At 54.9% G+C, this 13,261-nt stretch overlaps 1 protein-coding gene across 8 annotated transcripts in view; it reads left to right on the top strand.

Annotated features, from left to right (window-relative positions):
* Window positions 1-13,261, top strand: part of SFXN5 (sideroflexin 5) — a 126,220-nt gene that overhangs the window by 94,363 nt on the left and 18,596 nt on the right. For 5 of the 8 annotated variants that reach the window (XM_004006070.6, XM_060413911.1, XM_042246343.2 and 2 more), the window contains 3 exons: window positions 3,557-3,672; window positions 5,568-5,653; window positions 12,980-13,097. In XM_004006070.6, the coding sequence (XP_004006119.1) occupies window positions 3,557-3,672; window positions 5,568-5,653; window positions 12,980-13,097 (320 nt within the window). Of the gene's footprint in view, window positions 1-3,556; window positions 3,673-5,567; window positions 5,654-12,979; window positions 13,098-13,261 lie in introns of those variants that run through there. The other 3 variants (XM_027966998.3, XM_042246345.2, XM_042246344.2) reach the window with 3 other exon arrangements.

The raw sequence follows: 13,261 nt of genomic DNA, 5'->3' as shown, positions 1-13,261 counted from the left end.
ACTGACACAGGCTGGCATTCTCATTGCTCAGAGGTAGGGATGGCTGGTAACCGGTGCATCCAGCAAGTGCTCAATAAATGGCTAACCACTGTACAGAGTCAACGGAAGAGATCACAGGGCCTGTGCTGTCTGAGTTGACAGTAAGAAAGTTGGTGTTTGCCGGGAGGAGCCTGGGGTTGCCATCATTCTGAGGTGGCTTCCAGGGATTTCTCTGTCTCTTTTCCATGCCGCAGCTTAGATGAGAGGGGGACATTGTCATTCTCAAAAGGGTCCAGACAGGGAGGGAGGCTGGGTTTTCACTTCCTTTCATGCTTTACCTTTCATCTCAAGCGGCTTTGTGTTTGAACCAAAGACCTCCTCTATCCTTCTGAGGCCACACCACATATTCAGACATTTCAGGAAGCAGGTGAGATGTCACTGCAGCCTGGGACAACTCCATCGCCTCCAAAACCACGCTCTCTCCTGTCTGTCCCCAGCATGCGCGTCAACGCACACACACGCACACAGTCGGGTTTGACATTTCTCAGCTGTCCCTGGCTTCCCCCGACCTGGACAAGCCCGTAAGCTCAGCCAGCACCCAGAAATTCACAGACACACTAAATGCAGCCCCATTTTTGCCCTTGGGAGGCCAGCAGGGAGCGGAGTTCACAGAGTGAGTTTAAGTAGCTGCTCCTCTCCTGAACCACATTCCTGTGGCCTTGCCTTTCCTGGAATGGTGGTGGTGGTGGAGGGACAATGTATTCTCAGAGGGCAGAGATTAACGCCTTTCAGGGCAGAAAACCCCAATATCATCTGCAAAGGTTTTCTTGGGTCTCCTGGTACTTAATGCTAAGTTGCTTCAGTCGTGTCCGACTCTGTGCAACCCCATAGACGGCAGCCCACCAGGCTCCCCCGTCCCTGGGATTCTCCAGGTAAGAACACTGGAGTGGGTTGCCATTTCCTTCTCCAGTGCAGGAAAGTGAAAAGGGAAGGTGGAGTCGCTCAGTCGTGTCCGACCCTCAGTGACCCGATGGACTGCAGCCTTCCAGGCTACTCTGTTTATGGGATTTTCCAGGCAAGAGAACTGGAGTGGGTTGCCATTGCCTGGTACTTAAGGGCCTGGCTATCCCAAGGATGTGATAGGTTGCAGTACATCCCTGCCACCACTAGAGGGCAAGTCACTGACACAGGCCAGGTGCCCCTACCCCAGGCCTCTCTGGGGCCCTTCTGGACCCTAAGCCCTAGGGGGGCCCTGGGACTATCAGGAGCTCACCTCTAAGGGTGAGGAGCAGGAGATGCAGAGCCAGGCTTGGAACCCAAGGCCAGCTGGCCTGAAACCCAGGCTCCCATTCTCTCCTCCTTTACCTCAGATTCACCTGCCTGACTCTCAGTCTCTGGTTGTGTCTAAGAAAGGGCTTTTCAGCATCAACGCTACTGACATGTTGGGCTGGATAATTCTTTGCTGCAGGAGCTGTCCTGGGCATTGTAGGATGTTTAGTCTCTGGTCTACCCAGGGATGCCAGTAACAACCCCTGCCCCTCCAGATCGGGATCATCAAAAATGTCTCCAGCTTTGCCAAATGCCTCCCAAAATCAGCCCCGGTTGAGAGCCCCTGTTTAAGACAGGAGAGTGTGGCTGCTGTGGAGACAGCAGGGACTGAAGCCGACAAGGTCTGCCCATGGCTCCCACTGTGACTGTGTGTCGTGTGGAAACACGAGAGCTACTCGGAGACGGCATATGTGCTGTAAACACGTTTCAAAACTGTACTGGGTCTCCTGCTTTTCTTCTCCAAAGGCTGCAGAGTTCCTCAGTCTTCCCCTCTGTTTTTTCCACCTCCCCGCTTTATTGAAACAGGAGACGGAGGCTCAGAGACCCTCAGAGCCTCGAGCAGCCCCTCACCTGCAGGGCCCTGTCCCCCAACTGCAAGCGCCCTGGCCTGCTCTGCTCCTAGCCTTGGCTTGGGCACCAGGAGCATCTGCGGTCCTCCTCCTCCTCCACCTGCCCACTAGGCCCTGCCGCCCTCCAGTTCCCCAAACCCTGGCGCCCCCCCTCACTGGAGGGAGCGAGGAAGCAGCAGGTGTTGATGCTAATCAGCGTTCACAGCCCAGAACTGCAGTCGCTCCCAGGCTCACACACTCCCCAAAATTAAACACTCATTATACAAAATTAATTGACATTAATTAGCAAAAATTAAAACTTTAAACACAGCAAGGCGCTTTTGGGGGAGGAGTGAAGCAGGCGGGCTCCACATTTGTCACCCCCCTCCACTGCCCACCCTCCCACCATCCCCAAGTCCCCCCACTTCCATCCTGGAGCAGGACAAGAGTTCAGGCAAGGTCAGCACCCTCACCCGCCCCTGGGCCCAGGCCCAGCCATGTGAATCCCAGGGGAGAGAAGCCAGCTGATGGGTGGCCCGCCAAAGCTGGACACACTCTGCCGAAGTAAGGAGCCAGGAGCCATGCCCTCAGCCCGGGTCCCCATGATCTCAGCTGAGATGCGGAGGCATGGCCAAAGGAGGAAGCCCAGCCATCTGAATCAAGCATGTAGAAGGCGTGCCTCTAGCCCCCACCCCAAACTCGTCCATCTCCTGGGTACCCAGAGGATGGGGCACTGTAGCCTTTTGGCTCTGTCCCACTTTGCTGTGTGACCTCAGATAAGTCACCCCCTCTCTGAGCCTCAATCTTCCATCCATATGATGAGGGGGAGGCGCTGGGTGAGCACTGAGGTTCCTGCCTGCTCTGGCACCTGCTGTCAGGGAAGCAAGTCTCTGCGAGCTTGATTCACTCTGAGGAGCGAGGGGCTAAGTGTGTGGGGCAGCTGGCATTTTAAGAGGATGCCCAGAAAGGCAGCCAACGGACTGAGGAGCTGACAGTGGAGTATCCGGTACCAGTGGGGGTTGGCCTTCCAGCCACAGAGCCCTCCTGGACGGGCATCCACTTTGCCTGCTGGTGGGGCCTGCCCCTGAGGAGAGGAAAGCAGCATTCTGGATAACTGGCTGCTCTCTGAGCCCTGAACAGTTTCCCCTTCCCCCTCACACTGGTTATTTATTTTCCACCTTTGCTTTCCAGGTTCCCAAGGGCCCCACATCCTTCACCAGGCTGATAGGCAGCAGAGCCATGCCTTCACCCACTGTTGGAGCAGTTCTGTGCTTAGTCACTCAGTTGAGTCTTTGTGACCCTGTGGACTGTAGCCCACCAGGCTCCTTTGTCCATGGGAATTCTCCCAGGCAAGAATACTGGAGTGGGCTGCCATGCCCTCCTCCAGGGGATCTTTCCAACCCAGGATCGAACCCAGGTCTCCCTCCTTGCAGGCGGATTTACCATCTGAGCCATCAGGGAAGCCCATGAATACTGGAGTGGGTATCCAGAGAGGATCTTCTCCAGGGGATCCTCCCAACCCAGGAATGGAACTGGGGTCTCCTGCATTGCAGGCGGATTCTTTACCCGCTGAGCTACCAGGGAAGCCCCAGCATTTATCCAGAAGCTTGGTTGCCTGGTGCAGGTGGAGCCCAGTGGTCTTCTCCACAAGGTAGAATGCCATCTCCCCCGCTCACTCCTGCTCCCTTCTCTCTCTCCAGCCAGCGCCAATATCTGCAACGTGGTTCTGATGCGGTATGGGGAGCTGGAGGAGGGAATTGACGTCTTGGATGGTGACGGCAACCTCGTGGGCTCCTCCAAGATCGCCGCCAGACATGTGGGTCATCTGGGGGCTCAGGGGGCTGGTGGGGAGGCTCTGGTTAGTTTTCCCTCTACGTGATCATTCCCCAGGGGTTTCTGTCCACCGTGCCCTTGCCTTTCCTCTTGCGCACGCCTCCCCCCCCCCAACTCCCATCCCTGTGAACCACAGGCCTTAGGTCTGGCCCTCGCCAGCCCCACCCTTGCTTCTCTGCAGCAACCTCTTCACCCCTGGGAAACATCCCCATCTCTTATCCCAGCCCCTTAGGACCTGCTTTCTCTGACCTGTTAATTGGTGAGGGCAGAGGAGGCCGCCCGCCCCAGAGCCTTCTTTCCCTTCCCCAGGACCTAGAGCCCTGCTCCTGGGGCCTGCATATCCCCCTGGGTGAGAAGAGGACAGGTGGAAGTGGATGATTTGTGGTCTGTGCTAACAGGCACTTCTGCAGGTGATACGTCACCAGGGAGTGAGTGTGGCCAAGGTGAAGGGATTTCAGGCTTGCAGGAAGCCATGGAGATGGTTTGGGGAAGAGTATTTTGTTTCAAGAGGCCCTCTTTCACTTCTTTCACTTTTTACCAGCCTCACCCATTCTAGCAATTATAATTTTTTTTTAAAGTTCCAGTCTGTGTATATATCTCCCTGTGCTTTCCGGCCTTCATCCTAATGGCGACTAGCATCATGTCCTGCTCCAGCCCCTCTCCCTAATCAGCTCCCATGTGGGGCCCCCGCTGCGCTCTGTCAGCGAGGCCATCTCCATAGGCCTCTGACCCCACTGGGAAACTAAGTGTCCATGCAAGGCTTGTGAGGGGCAAGGAGCTCGAGGGTGCTGGTGTCCAAGCCACATCCTCGGCTTCCTGCACAGGCTCCACCCTCAAGCCTGTTCAGGAGACTGGAGGGACCCTCTCTCAGGTCTTCCTGCAGCTGCTGATGAAGAACCCAGGTTCCTGGGAGAAATATTCAGCCCCCCACCCCTCATCAGAGGGGATTTAGCCTCAACTTCCCACCTGACCCTAACCTCCTATCCAGCCCTATACTCTTTCCTGACTTCCTGAGAGGGTGGCCAATAGTGACAGCTCCTTCACGTGGTCCAAACAGCAGGGACCCCCAACTCTTCTGCAGCCCTGGGCTTCCCTTGTCTTGACGCTGCTGGCCCCTTGCCATTCTGGAGAAAGACTCCAGGGACCCATGTGTTCCAAGCATTCCTTGAGCCTTCTTCTGAGAGCCAGGAGCCTGCATCCCAGTGACCATCAGGATGCAGAGATGCCACTGAGCTATGCCTCGACAGCCGCCACTGCCCGGGGATCCTGAGGGGACCCCCGAGCCAGGCCCCAGGCAGACCCCTTATGGGGACCGCAGACACTCAGCAGAAGCCTTTCCCACTACAAAGTTGACCTCTTGTCGCTAAGAAAGACTCTCCTCCAGAGCCAGGAGATGCAGCGCCACCACACCTTTGTCTTTAAGGGCCCAAAAGAGAAAGTCAGTCCCAGAATCTCTGTTCTCACTGGGCACGAGGAACCTCAGGCAGCTCAGCAGGTCCCAGCTGTTTGTTCTGGTCCTTCCGGTGCCTGCTTTGTTTCTGAGCATCTCGAGTCCTCCATGTGCTTCATCTCAGCCGCAGCAGCCCCCTCCCCAACTCAGGCACCTCCCTGGGCGCAGGCCCCTTCCTGGGACTGCCTCTGTGTTGCCACCCCTCCCCCACACGTGGCAGGTGATGGGAATCTGTGATGGGAAGACAGGGAGAGCTTTTTTCTGTTGTCGGGAATACAGTTTAGCGAGCAATTCCATGAATTATTCCGTTCAGCCAGATGTGCTTAGCAGCAGTACACACACCTAGGGGCTCCAGGGCGGGTTTTGCTGCCAGGCAGCTGTCCCACCCCCAGAAGCCCCTGCTCACAAAGCCTCTTCTTGCCCCTCAGGCCCTGCTGGAGACAGCGCTGACACGAGTGGTCCTCCCCATGCCCATCCTGGTGCTCCCCCCGATCGTCATGTCCATGCTGGAGAAGTGAGTGGGGCCAGGAAGGCAGCCATCGTGGAGGTGGAGGGGAGGGGGCCCTGCTGGCCCAGGGCAAGGGCCCTAGTTTGTTCTGACTCTCCTTGAAAGGACTGCTGGAATCATCTTGTGAGAATTAATGGACTTTCCCTGCTCAGGACCCTGAGCTATAAGCTGGGAGGGAGGTCCTGATGCACAAGGCAGGGCTGGCGCTTCTTAGGGGTGTGTGTGTGTGTGTGTGTGTGAGTACACACTCTATTAGTGCACAGCACAGGACCAGTGGTACTTGGACCCAGCATACCCCTTTCAAGTATCTGCAGTGAGGCAAGTCTCCACCTCACTATGCCTCAGTTTCTCCATTTATAAAATAATATTAACCTTCGTGCCACCCTCAGAGGGATGTTCTGAGAACATATTTGTCCTGATTCTAAAGAAAGAGTCAGGAGTCATGATTTTGTCTCTAAAAGAGATATCTGCTCTTGCTTAATATAATATATTCATGTTGTGTTATGGTATTCGGTTCCTTTTAATTGACAAGTGATATCCCATGGTAAGGGCTTCCCTGGTAGCTCAGCTGGTAAAGAATCTGCCTGCAATGCAGGAGACCCCAGTTTGATTCCTGGGTCGGGAAGATCCCTGGAGAAGGGATAGGCTACCCACTGCAGTATTCTTGGGCTTCCCTGGTAGCTCAGACAGTAAAGAATCCGCCTTCAAGGAGGGAGACCTGGGTTCGATCCCTGGGTTGGGAAGATCCCCTGGAGAAGGGAAAGGCAACCCCTCCAGTATTCTGGCCTGGAGAATCCCCATGTACCAGAGAACGCTGGCAGGCCACAGCCCATGGGGTCACAGAGTCAGACTCTACTGAGCGACTCAGCACAGCACAGCACGGCGGAGATACAATAATAAGAACAGTGATGGAGTGATTCTATTAAGTAATGAGGGTAAAATTGAATGATGAAGACAGGGAGGCTGCTGGGAGGAGAGGCTGAGGGGAGGAGGGAAGAAGCAGGCAGATCCCTGAAGATGAGGGCAAGTCTAGGAGGATGGCAAGGAGCAGGGAATGGTTCTAGGGGCAGGGAGGAAGATAAGCAAAGGCCTGGAGGTCTGGTGCAGGTAAAAGTGAAGAGGTGATCGCTCCCTCCCGCTGGGGGCCCAGCGTGGAAGGCGGCATCTCAAGGCTATGGATGGGCTTGGGGCTGTGTAGGACAAGGATGGGGTTGGTGGCACTCCATCTAAAGCTGTGGATCAGGGGCTTCTCCCCACTTTGGGGACTTTCTTATTCTCACAAAACAAATGACAATTAGCATCGAACCCTTATTAAACACTTGTTACATTCCAGTCCTCTCTCAGCCAGGTCCCTACCTGAATGCCATCTCCTCAAAGATGCCCTCCCTGACCACCCCATTGAGATGACAGCCACCAGGACTCCTTCCCTGGCTACACTGACTTATTTTTACTCACAGCACTTACCAATATCTGAGATCCTTTTTCTAGCTGTATGTTATCTGTCTGCTTCACTAGAACGTCATCTACACTTTTGTTTTTACTCAGTTGGGTCCAACTCTTTGTGACCCCATGGAGTACACTGTCCATAGATTTCTCCGGGCCAGAATACTGGAGTGGGTAGCTGTTCCCTTCTCCAGGGGATCTTCCCAACCCAGGGATTGAACCCAAGACTCTTGCAATGTAGGAGGATTCTTTACCATCTGAGTCACCAGGGAAGCCCATGGAGGCGGGTAAATTCCTTTTGTTTTCTGCCTGGCACAGCATCTAGCATAGTTCCTGGCACATAGTGATGTTCAGTGTTTGTTGAATGAATGAATGATCTCATTTAACCTTCACAACAGTGCAATGAAGTGAGTATGGTATCCCTATTTTACAGATGAGGAAAGGAAGGCAAAAAGAGGTTGTGTATCATCTGCTTACAGTCACTCACTAGGAAATGGCAGAGCCAAGCGTGACCCAGGAAGATGGCTGCAAAGCTGGGCTCTTCCTACCACACTGGCTGCCTTTTGGGTTTTTGGATCCAGCACATAGTCACGTCTTTGGAATCCACCCCACATAGAGACAAGGGAGGAGCAGATCTGGGGACCTGGTCTCAGAAAGCCTCTGTTTTGATAAGGGGGAGACCCACACACTGGTCAGCTGCAGGTGGGACCCAGCAGTGTGTGAACAGGGTCAAGGTGATCTTGAGGGGAGGTCTGGTCCAGAGGAAAGGGGCTGCAGCCAACTCTGAGATCAAGATAGGATTTGGTGGAAAGGAAGGCTTTGGGGGCAAGATTGGGCCTTCTGTGTGGACCTTGAAGAGCCCAGCCTAGGAAAAGAAAAGGAGCCCTGTGTCCAGCTATGGGGCTGATCCCTTTCTCCCCTGGAAGAGTGGGGAGGTGCAGGGTGGGAGTGAGTACCTGAGTGGGGATGGCATATTGAACACTGAGGTTTAAGAAAATTAATCTCCTCTAGAAGTTGAAAAATGAATCCTGGAAGTGACTGCTTTGGTGCCCCCTGACCATGTAGACATAGCTCTCTGGTGACCTAAGGCTGTCCCCAGATGCCAGTGACTACCAGTGCACACAAGGACCCCAGCTGACAAATGAGCAAGGAGGGGGGCTTCTGTCTTCAAGGCGACTGAATCTTGAACCTGAGATTTGCAGAGGGAAAGTGTATGCGGTGCCTGCTGGTGACATCTGAACTGGGTTTGCAGTAAGTGGAGTGGTGGTTAGTGTCCCATGCGTTGGAGGCTTCACGGGAGATGGGGTGAGATTGTTCCAGTTCTGAAGATCCTGGCCTGAAATCAGCCTGGACTATGGGTACCCCGTGTCTGGCTCAGCTCTGAGTCCTGAAAAAGCCCCGAAGGCAGGTAGGTGTGGGTTACTGGGTCTCCTGGCAGCCTTGTATTTGGTTGGTCCTTTCTTAAAGCTCGTAGGAGGGTCTCTGAGGGAGAAGAAAGAGTCCAGTCTGGGTTGCCCCAGGAATATAAGGTGGGCAAGTCTCAGTTTGCACCCCCAGAGACATAACCCCATATATACGGGGAACTGTCAGACAGAGAGGAGGGGGCTGGGCCGGGCAGGCGCCAACTGAGACTCCTGGAGGCGGGGGTTCCACTCCACCGCTTCTGCTTCCGGGTCTGGCTGGTCAGTTTCCCACCCGGAGAACCACAGCATGGGCCCCATGACCACCTGGTCTGCTAGAGCTCGGCATTTTGCACCACCCAGCAGGCCCCTCTGTCGAGCACCTCACAGCCTTCCCATGCAGGGTGCTAATGGCGGGGCCTCTGCTGAGGAGGCTGTTGGGGGAGGCAGCCCGACTCTCAACTCCTCTCAACTCTCGACCCTGGGAGCCCTGGTTAGGTGAGGGAGTCAGGACCGCCAGGGAGAAAAGACAAAAGAACACTTACTAAGCAGCCTACTTGCAAATTAATGGAGCGTAAAGTAAAACTGCTCCAAGTGCTGAGGGAATGCACAACAATGGGGAGACAAGCTGTTGTGTGGCGGGCCTCAGTTTCTCCTCTCCCGGGGAGCTCTCAGAGACGAGGTCCCTGGGTTTCCAGCTAGGATAGCACAGGTAGGGGGCATGTTCAGATGTCCCATCTCTGAGACTGAAAGGAAAGGAGTCTCAAGTCAGAAGCCAAGAAGCCTTTAGCACCAGAGCAGGGCACCCCTCTGAGGAGCTGCACACCCTCCCCTTACCCTCCAGTACCCCTCCTCTCAGGTTGGGGCTCACACTCCAGCTTCACCGTCCTGGGGAGGAAGTTGGTTTTGGACTCTGGGCTGGGAGAGCAGCCCCATACCCCCATGTGATCCCTCAACTCAGGCAGGTGTGGGGCGCTCTCCCCCAGCCCTGCATCTCTGCCCTGGATTGGGCCCTTGGGTTCACTGCCCTCCCAGGACCGGTCTCAGCTAGTTGGGGTTCAGGCCACACCCTCCACGGTGGTTCCTGAGGCCGCTCCCCAGCCTCCCTCAGTCCCTGGGATCCGGGTCTTTCCTCTCTCCCAGGCATTCGCACATCTCTCCATCTGCATATTTTAACTCCCCCAGCTGCCTTTCCAATTCCTCCCTGCCATTTCCCTCTCCTCCACCCCTCCCCCTGTCCTGCTGTGTTCACTCTCCCGCCTGGGCTGGGGCTTCAGAGCCTACTGTTGGCTGCTGTCTGAGCCTGCCTCCTTCCCGAGTGGGGAGCCAGGCCTGGGGCTTTCTGGATCCCTTGTACAGTGAAGACCTCAGCCAGCCACCTTGAGAGAGGAGCTGAGGTCACAGCCCCACATGGAGGGGGCTGGTCTGTCCTGTGTCCCCACTGGAATGAGCCCATGGCCTGCCCCTCACCTGCCAGGAAGGAAACCTCCCTCCATGACCCTGGCGGAGAGACAGTGCCCCCAGGGAAAATACACCCTCCTGTCTGTCCCCCTGCTCTGGCCACCCTCAGGGCCTGAGGTCCCAGTCACTGCCCCTCCTGGTCCTGCTGGAGAAGTTGTGTGTGTTAAATCTCTTCAGTCATGTCTGATTATTTGCAACTCTATGGACTGTAGTCCACCAGGTTCCTCTGTCCATGGGATTCTCCAGACAAGAATAGTGGGGTGGGTTGCCATGCCTTCCTCCAGGGGATCTTCCCAACCCAGGTACTGAACCCGAGTATTTTCATGTCTCCTAAAATGGCAAGCAGGCTCTTTATCACTGGTACTGTTGCAGTCACACGTTCTGGGAAACAAACTCACTCAGAAGGACAATGCAGATAGTGGAGTGCACTTTATGACACCGGCCGGCCCAAGGCAGAGTCTCCTCTTAGCCAAGGACCCTGATCAACTTTTGTGAAAACCTTATATACCTCAAGCGTACTGCTCAAGCCCACATCCCCAAATTCCTTAAACCTAGCCTGGAAAGTGTTAAAGGGAGACACAGGTTACAGCCATGATTCCTAATCAGAAGGGTCAGCTGGTTAGACACTGTAGCCTGCACCAATGGGTACCATAAAGATTACAAAGGTGATTGACTGCATTTGGGATTATTACATTCCTTTTGGCAATGGGAAATCTTGGTGTTTATCAGTCCAGGAGGCCAGTTCGGCCATAGGTATGTTATCCCCATTGCTACTGTAGGAAGAGTAGGCCCCTCCCCTCCAGGGCCCCAAGAGCAGGCTCTTATCTAACACTCAGAAAAGAATTGTCCGAGGAGGCACATGCTGATGAAGCAAGAGATTTTATTGGGAAAGGGCACCCGGGTGGAGAGAAGGAGGGTAAGGGAACCCAGGAGAACTGCTCTGCCATGTGGCTCACAGTCTCGGGTTTTATGGTGATAGGATTAGTTTCCGGGTTGTCTTTGGCCAGTCATTCTGATTCAGAGTCCTTCCTGATGGCACACGCATCGCTCAGCCAAGATGGATGCTAGAGAGAAGGATTCTGGGAAGTGGACGGACATGCAGTGTCTCCTTTTGACCTTTCCCAATCTCTTCTGGTTGGTGGTGGCTTATTAGTTCCGTATTCCTTACCAGGACCTCCTGTCGTAAAACACTTCATTTGAATGGTTGCTAGAGAGCCTGGCCAGGGTGGGCGGTCTCAGTCAGGGTGCTTCCCCTAACACTACCAGGCACATAGTCCAAAGCTCACTGAAAGTGCAAGATGGAGTTTCCTTCTTTTTCAAGATGAAGTCAGCTCAGCCTATTCCTTTCCTCCCTGGGTGCCACCTAGAACTGAGGCACAGGGAAGGCCAGAAGGGTTTGAGTTTGATTTGGGCAATTCTGTCCCGCTGCTCTTTATCCTGCTCTTAATTCTCGCCAGTAGATCAATTCGGGCTTAATTCAACAACTGGTCAGATGCTGGGGTCTGGGCCAGTGGGGAGGGCTGGGGGCCAGCCCAGCCACCAGGATCTCCCTCCTTCCAGCCGGAAACAAGGGCAGTAACAATAGCAACACTAACACCCCTCACTGAGCACTTGGTGTGTCCCCGTCTTTTACTGAACAGAACTTACAAGTAATTGGATCATTATTGGTACCTTAGCAGGCACATTCTGGGCCAGAGTGTCCCAGAGTGTGGTCTGGGGATCACCTGTTTCAGACTCAGGGAGGGTTCCCAGGTGTGGTACCCACAGAATCAGGATCTCATGAGGGCGAGGGAGTCTGCATTTTTAACCCCAGCCTGGGTATGAAAGTTTGAAAACCACTGCTCCCAATTCTGCTGTCCCCTTAGAGCCAGAGTCGCTCTTGGGATTTGTGTCTGGAGGTAAAGGTGGTGTGGGATTTGCCTGCCCACACACTGAGGCACAGCCCCCAGGAGCACCTCTCCCCAGCCCACTCCAGGAAGGAAGGGCAAGAGTCCCAGTTCCATCTTCTTCCCACAGAACCAGTCTTCCTCCAGTGAAGACTGACGCTTCCCGAGGGCAGCGTTAGTACCCGCCCAACATCCCTTGGCAAATAATCCACCCTGCTGGCTCATCCCACCCCAGGTCTCCCCCAAGTAGATGGCCTGTGGTGCTCACAAGGACCCAGTGGATTATACAGAATGAGATGCTCTGATGGACAACACAGTGAAGGTGGACCTGCCAACCACTATGATCCCCACTCTGTCTGGAAAGCCTGTTCTGTCATGGGGCTGGGGGACCCGGCCCCAGATGGAGGAGGCTTTCATACCCCTTTCCTCTCCAAGAATCCCTCCTCTGACACTCGCTGCAGGGAGGGGTGTTAGCTGTGAGCTGGTGATGATGTGGTCAGAGGGTCCAAAGGCAGGAGCCGGAGCAGCTCAGTGACAGCACTTGCGGGGAGTCAGGAGTCCAGAGAGGAGCCCTGCCTGCCTCCTGCAGACTTGGCCTTGGGCAAGTCACTGCCTTCCTCTGTGGCTCTTGGGTCAAAGCTGACCAGGCGGCATGTAATCTTCCCACACCCAGAAGAGGATCATCTCCTCCTGGCTATGCACATGTGTGTATGCGTGTTCGTGCATGCATGAATGTGTGTGTGGTTTGTTCACTGTTTCAATACGTGCCGCCTTCAAGGACCGTCTTCCTCTGCTGTATCCCGGTGGGGTCCCCCCAGCCCCTGCACAGGAGCAGGGGTCAGCAGCTTCCTCTGTTGTCTCCCCTACTCGGGGCCTTCTTTCCACAGTGGACACACAGTGGGGTGGGGCCCCCACAAGTGCTTGTTTATGAGCTGTGGTTGAGAGTTCAACCAGCAATGTTCTTCAAGGCAGGGCCTGGGGAAAGGGGTGCCAATGGGTGAAGGTCCCCAAGACAGAATTTCTCCACTGCTATTTGACTACTGGCTGGCACTGGCCCTTGGGCCCAGTGGGACCGAGTGCGGTGGCTAGTGGCCAGCTCACTGTCTCCGGGTTTCATGGCTCCCCTTCTCTCTCTTCCGCAGGACAGCTCTCCTGCAGGCGCGTCCCCGGCTGCTCCTCCCTGTGCAAAGCCTTGTGTGCCTGGCAGCCTTCGGTCTGGCCCTGCCACTAGCCATCAGCCTCTTCCCTCAGATGTCAGAGGTCAGTGGAGGGAGGGGCTCAAGGGCAGGACAGGGAAGGTTTGCGGTTTGGTCATTTATAAATCAATACTTAGTGCTGACTCCTTAGCAAGGGGCTAACTAGGCACTGGGGTTAGAACATGAATGAGATAGGCGCAGGTTCTAACCTCAAAGAATCAAGGTCAG

The sequence above is a fragment of the Ovis aries genome, chromosome 3 (genome assembly GCF_016772045.2).
Source record: "Ovis aries strain OAR_USU_Benz2616 breed Rambouillet chromosome 3, ARS-UI_Ramb_v3.0, whole genome shotgun sequence".
Taxonomy (NCBI): domain Eukaryota; kingdom Metazoa; phylum Chordata; class Mammalia; order Artiodactyla; family Bovidae; genus Ovis; species Ovis aries.
This window is presented reverse-complemented; position numbering and strand designations above follow the sequence as displayed.